Below are 6,651 nucleotides of genomic sequence, written 5' to 3' on the forward strand. Positions count from 1 at the left end.
CTTTGGTACATGAGGAAGCTGATGTGCTTGTATTATAAGCAGAGTTATTTGCAGGGTAATGATCCAATGATTATGAGGAAGGAAGCTTTAAGAAAATGTGCCAATGCCATACTCATTCCCATGACATCATGCATAGCCACACATGAGTGCATACATGTCTTTAAAACATACATATTACATACTTTTACCCATTACAACCCAAAACATATATCTATTTCATAATGGTATGTCTACCATTAAAAGAATGTAGTCTACTTGAGACCAGTGTCCACATTTAATTCAAAACATCAAACAAAATGAATTTTGGTGTAAGTGTACATTATTTGTTGTACAGTACATCTTTTAGGTACTCAGTACAACTGTGTCTATTACTGTCATGTTAGTTTAGGATAACTAAGATAGCATGAAGTCGGAAGAGATTTCCTTGCGGAAGATAAGAGCCTGGCACCAAATAAACAATATATAATATTTAAGAAACAACAACCACAAACAGCACATGAACACTTACACTGAGATGTCAAATGTCACAATGAGCATAAAAGAACGACCACAACAATGACGGCAACAACAATGACAACAACAACGAAAACATTGACACAGCCACAGCTACAGCAGTGGAGTTCTGGCATTTCCATGGCAACCCTGTAAACCAGGGGTGGCCTGTCGGAGGACTAATGCCAGCAGCAGTGTTGACATGAATCCATTCCAGCGGGTGGGTGGTTGGGGTGGTGGGTGGTTGGGGGTGGGGGTGGGGTTCAAAGGTCAGGATGCAGTGCATTCTGGGGTTAACAGCTCTCGGTCACATGGCCGAGGCACAGCCACATACACCAACGTGGCACAGTGACGACTTGTTAAGCAGGCACGAACCCTCGGCCACTCAGCTGATCCCGGCCTTTAGCACAAGAGACCACAGAGGTCTCGGACACAGGAAAAGGCCGGAGCACAAATGTTCAGCTGGCGTTCAGGAGCTCGCGCGTGTTTAACACAGGCCGGATGCAGCTGCGACTGCCACATAATGCAACCAATGGATTCATATGGATGTGATGGAGGCAAAAGCACTGGTGAGAGGGGTGGGGATGGGAGTGGAATAGCAAACAGGTTCTCCTTGGGGATGGCTCAGGGGTCAGAGGTCAGGTGGGAGGTGGAGGTGGGGGTGGGGGTTTTGGGGGGTGCTAGGGTCAGAGGGGGAGGAGGGAAGGGGAGGGTCACGGTGGAAGACTGCGGGCTACAAACCGTGGTCTGATTTTGGCCCATCAGGTAGAAGCAGGGCTCGCCCAACTTATCATTCCTCATACACGAAGCGAGATGTGGAGGCATCATCGCTGCACACACGAGGAAAAAAAAGCCCAGCAAGAGAGAGAGAGAAGGAACGGGAAAACAGATGGAGTGGAAAGAGGAGAAACGAGAGAAAAGGACGAGAGAAGGGAATATAGAAATGGAGAGAGAGAAGTAACAGTGAAGAAAGAGAAACAGTGAGAGAACATGAGAGAGTGAGAAAGAGAGAGTGAGAGAGAAAAAGATAGAGATTGAGATAACACAGAGAGAAAAGTTTAGATCCTCAACATAGATAGAACAGAGAGAAAAATGTTCTGTTTTAAAAAATCCACCATCAGATTACTCTTGAAAGTGAAGTGAGAGTGTTCCTAAAATAGAAAGGTAAAATTGAACAAAAGCAACCAAACGACAACTGTCTCAAAATATTAGGAGAAAAGACATAAACAAGTCGGTCTTTCTTCTGAGCTTCCATTGACAGCAGGTCAGTTAATCTCCAGGTTAATGCCTTCCAGAGGACAAGAGGATGACAGAACGAGGCGTCATCAAGAAGATCATCACAGTAATTATCATCCATAACAGGCCGCTCAGAAAAAGCTAGAACAAAATAGCAATCGAGAAGTTGAGGACAGGAAGAAGAGAGAGGACCAGAGATAGAGAGAGAGAGAGAGAGAGAGAGAGAAAGAATGACTGGATAGAAACAGTACATCATGACACAGAAACTGATCGTCACGGTCAGAGAGGACGTGAGAGAAAGAAAGAGGAAGAGAGAAGAAGAGAGAGAAAGAGAAAGAGTAGAAAAGGAAAATACAAAAGACAGAGGTGATGGCTGATTGGGACCCACCATATTCGGGCACGGAGCCATCGCCCCTCTTGAGGACGAGGCGTGCGCGGCGCCCTCCGTTCTTGATGAGCTCGATGGCGCGCGAATGCTTCATATTCTTGGTGCTCTCACCGTTGATCTCCAGAATCTCATCTCCCACCTGAGTGACACACACACACACACACACACACTCCCACTGTCAGTCTCTCACACACAGCCCCCTCATCAAACATGCTAACATCAACACCAACATACCACCCAGCATAAAGGCTTTCTGATTACCTAGCATTACCCTTAAAAAGGGTAATGCTAGGTAATCCATTTTTGGAAATGAACTTATTTGCCAAATTGCCATCTACTGGAACAACAGTTAGCCTATGGCTAGCCTATAGCTAAAAGCTAAAAGCTAAATGTAGTGCAACCCACTTCCAGTGAATTATGCTAAGCTAGGCTAACGGTGTCAGACTGGGTTATTGCACACACAGAGAGGAGAGAGGTATGTATTCTCCTATCTAACTCTGGGGTAGATGGCAAATAGCCTAATTGCCTAATATGTTGGCATGTTCCTTTAATAAACTTGCCCCCCCCCCACCTCCAGCGAGCAGGCGGACGAGCAGGCGGACAGACACACCGAGGGACAGAGAGTCATTAGAGTTTAATGGGGAGATGCTCGGCACGTCTCATTATTACCCAGTTCAATTCCCAGCTAATTGGCTTATTACGGAGGGCTTATGAAAACTGAAGAGACGGAGGAGGTGATAGTGCGGAGATTAAGATGGAGAGGTGCAGGAGCAACGGCTCGCCACGTTCAGCCGGCCGCTCACTCGCTCATTATCACTGGGAGTGTCAGGTGAAATGATTCCTTTGCAGGGAAAATTAGATGGTGGTGGTAAGGATAGTGTTTAGATAAAAGAGATAAAAGACAAACAGTGTTTGGAAAGATTTGGATTTCAGGTTTCAGACACCATTTCAAAAGTATGCAGTTATTTCTGTTTAGTGAGATGGCGTGTTTTTAGTTCTTAAACTGTTTCTTTTGTACTGTAGTTTAGCCTTTTGTAGCCTACTATATATAGTTCAGTGCAATAGTATACAAATATTAAGTATGGGGGTGGCATTTCTATGGGTGCATCTTGGCCCAAAATAACGAAAAATAAAACAGTCCACCGGGTCTCTCTCTGTGCTGGCTGTGGGTTGGTGGCCTGGTCCGGCAGGTGGTCAGTGCTCTTACCCTCATCTTGCCGTTTCGTACGGCCGATCCATCCTCGGCCAGCCTCAGCACGTACAGGTCCATGTTGTACTCACGGCCCCCTCTCAAACTGAAGCCAAAACCTTTACTGTCTCTTTCAAGGTCCACCGAGTAGTACTCCGCATCCTGGGGGAAAACATCAGACAAAACATTAAAACACGTCCGTCCAGCAAGACAGGCAAAGACACAGGCATACCTCAGGCCTCTAAGAGCCAATAATAACATTGGTTAAGTGTGCCGTTGCCAAACAGAGTTTGAAATAAACAATCACAGCAAAATAAAGCAAAAACAAAACCATGTGGAAACCCTCATGGTAAACAGATGTTGACACGGCCAAAACTAAACTGGTGAAATAGAGATGAGTCCAGTTCAATAAAGATGTGTGTGAGCTACCTCGTTACCTTTGGATATTTACTTTGGAATGATATGTCATTTAGGTTTAGCACCACAGACAAAGACAGGGAATGCATATCCTTTCAAACAAACAAATAGATCTTGAGACGGATAAGTGTCTGGACAGCCATGGTAGATGAGACTGTAAATAGCTGAATGCATTAACCTTAAATCTCCATGCTTTATTGGTCAGAGGGAGGGCGGCTGTAGGAGGTTGTGATCTCATTAAGTGCTGTCCCACTAAAAACTTGCTCAGAATCGATTCCCAGTGCCGCTTTCCCTCAAGTCATGAATATTTAACTTGATCTTCCACGAGAGGGTAGACTACAGAAAACTGCACAAGGGCAAAACAAGGGCACCAGACACCTATGGCCAGATTTAAACTTTAACACACTCACCTGAACTCACTTAAACTCACTGGCCTAACAACATAAAGAATCCGTAATCCAACAGTAACTGTGCCAGTGACTTAAAATGGGCATTATGAGTTCAGCATCTCAGCATCCATACCCTCACCCAAGCAGCAACAGATCCGCAATACGCATTAAGCTCAACAGTGAACCCTGATTCATACTCTATCCCTGTCGAGAAGAAATATTGCTATCAACAACAGAGAATGGAAACAAAACATTCTGCTCTCCACAAGCTGCCTCCCATTTTGCACTGTTTGCTTTACGTTAAAAAATCATTACAGTCAGAGACCTTTGCCACACTCTGATAAAGAGTCAGGACAGACAATCAGCCATCCTTGTGCACAATCAATACTAGAGACACAGAGGACTTCAGTGCAAGCAACAGCCCTGTGTTCCTAGGGCTGGGAAAACAAATAGACTAGATAGAGTGAGGTGCACAGTGCTGGGGGAATAAAGGGCTGAGGGCTGCTCACCTGGTTGGACTGTGTTTGCCCTGTCTGGGGAGCCTGTTTGGATTTTGCGTTGTTCCTGTAAACAGAGAGCAGTCCAATGATCGGCCAAGCATTAAGGACACAAAGCTTTTCTACTCACATTACCATACAGAGGAGACGGCGAGAGAGAGAGGGAGAGAGAGAGATGGAGAATGAGAGAAGAGAGAGATGAAGAATGAGAGAAGAGAGAGGGAGAATGAGAAGAGAGAGATGAAGAATGAGAGAAGAGAGAGGGAGAATGAGAGAGAATGTTTGTGTGTGTGTGTGTGTGTGTGTGTGTGTGTGTGTGCAGTGTTTCCCATACATTGACTTATTTGTGGCGGCCCACCACAATATCAACATTGACCATCACACAATAATGTTCCAGGTTGTACTAAATTGTGCTTAAATCTGGTTAGCATCATAACCACGCTGCGCTAATTTGTTAAAAACTGTTGCATTCAAGTTAATTCTGCAAACCTACCACCACAAATAGAATTTAATTCTGTGGGAGACACTGGTGTGTATACTATACCAGTGTTTCTTAACTGGTCTGGCATTTGATAGGGTAGCATTTTAAATGGGTGATTCTTTTCTTTAACCACAAGCTCCGCGACCCACCCATAATAAGACCAACCTGTTAAGAAAAACATCTACGTGTGTGTATGTGTATGTGTGTGACTCACCTAGGTTCGTTCTGCGGTGTGTGTGTGGTGGTGATGGTGGCAATCTTCTCAGCGTTGGTTAGGAGAGAGGCATTGGAGGATTCTACAGAGGAGAGGAGAGAGAGATCGTGGTGTTAAACATTTCCATCCTGACACTCTTGACCTCCTCCAGTCCCACCAGTGCTTTGGATGACTTGGGTGACTTTGGATGACTTTTTCAGGGAGCCTGCAGCACGGTAAAAGTGCTAAAAAAAGATGGCGGTTTTTCGCAAAACAGGACTGATTGCTCAGAATGAATTTCTGCACAGATTTCTAGCCATTCTATGGCTGAGTGAGCTTCAGTAGAGCGAATGGTCTTGCACTGGACCAGGCTATAGACAGCTATCCATTATTTGTGTACCATATTGGATATAAGATAAGATGTTTGATAGCGGCTTGCTATTACTCCGGTTGCTTGTGAGGAGACATCTGCATGTGCTTGTGCTCCTCATTAGCACAGTAATTTAGCCACGGAGGAAACAAAAAGGTTGATGCTAGATGTCTGCTGCTTGTTTGCTATTTTTGAGAGGCACGGTGGACAGGAAACAGGAAATGTGACATTCTTATAATGATGTCCAACTCAGCGTCCCTCAGCAGAAGAAAAGCAGTCATAACAGACAACAGAGAGCTGTGGGAGCAACAGAACTCCCCTGTCTGAGGAGGACCTCCAGCTGATAGAGAGATGAGAGGAGAGGGACACAGAGAGAGGGATGAGAGAGAGAGAGAGAGAGAGAGAGAAGAAAGAGAGAAGATGCAGTGGATGTACAGTACAGAGCTGGGAGCGGAAATAGCTGCTCTGCTGGAGGCTGGCGCCAGCCTGAGCTCAGCTTCATCTTCCCCTCTAGTCCAGCCCTCCAGCCTGGGGTCAGAGCTCCCAGTACATCCAGAGCTCTCTCTCTCTCTCTCTCTCTCTCTCTCACACACACACACACACACACACACACACACACAAATGTACACAATCATATCACACAACATGCACACAAATGTGTGCTCACGTTATTATACAAGGTACACAGATTTACACACACACACACACACACACACACACACACACACACACACACACACACACACACACACACACACACACACTGCCTCAGACTGCAAATACAACTCCATTTCTGTTCCTCTAGAATTCCAGTGTGTTGGAGGGCCTGAGTGGAGCTTGTGTGCAACGCTGTGACCTCCTGTGTGTGAGTGTGTACAGTATGTCTCTTTGTGTGCGTGTGTGTGCGAGTGCATTCACGCGTGCGCTTTGCTCGGTGAGTATATGTATTCCCCTGGGTGGGGAGGTTAAAAATAGCTGCATGGACTGTAATCTTTAAAA

The 6,651-nt window shown here is 45.5% G+C and overlaps 1 protein-coding gene across 14 annotated transcripts in view; it reads right to left on the reverse strand.

Annotated features, from left to right (window-relative positions):
• Positions 1-6,651, reverse strand: part of LOC121712976 (membrane-associated guanylate kinase, WW and PDZ domain-containing protein 1-like) — a 137,845-nt gene that overhangs the window by 4,801 nt on the left and 126,393 nt on the right. For 12 of the 14 annotated variants that reach the window (XM_042097156.1, XM_042097155.1, XM_042097154.1 and 9 more), the window contains 4 exons: positions 5,304-5,385; positions 4,621-4,675; positions 3,324-3,467; positions 2,117-2,255 (listed from right to left, as the gene is read on the reverse strand). In XM_042097156.1, coding sequence (XP_041953090.1) covers positions 2,117-2,255; positions 3,324-3,467; positions 4,621-4,675; positions 5,304-5,385 — 420 coding nt within the window. Of the gene's footprint in view, positions 1-1,233; positions 1,323-2,116; positions 2,256-3,323; positions 3,468-4,620; positions 4,676-5,303; positions 5,386-6,651 lie in introns of all 14 variants that reach the window. The other 2 variants (XM_042097158.1, XM_042097157.1) reach the window with 1 other exon arrangement.

This window comes from Alosa sapidissima, chromosome 7 (genome assembly GCF_018492685.1).
Source record: "Alosa sapidissima isolate fAloSap1 chromosome 7, fAloSap1.pri, whole genome shotgun sequence".
Lineage (NCBI taxonomy): Eukaryota > Metazoa > Chordata > Actinopteri > Clupeiformes > Clupeidae > Alosa > Alosa sapidissima.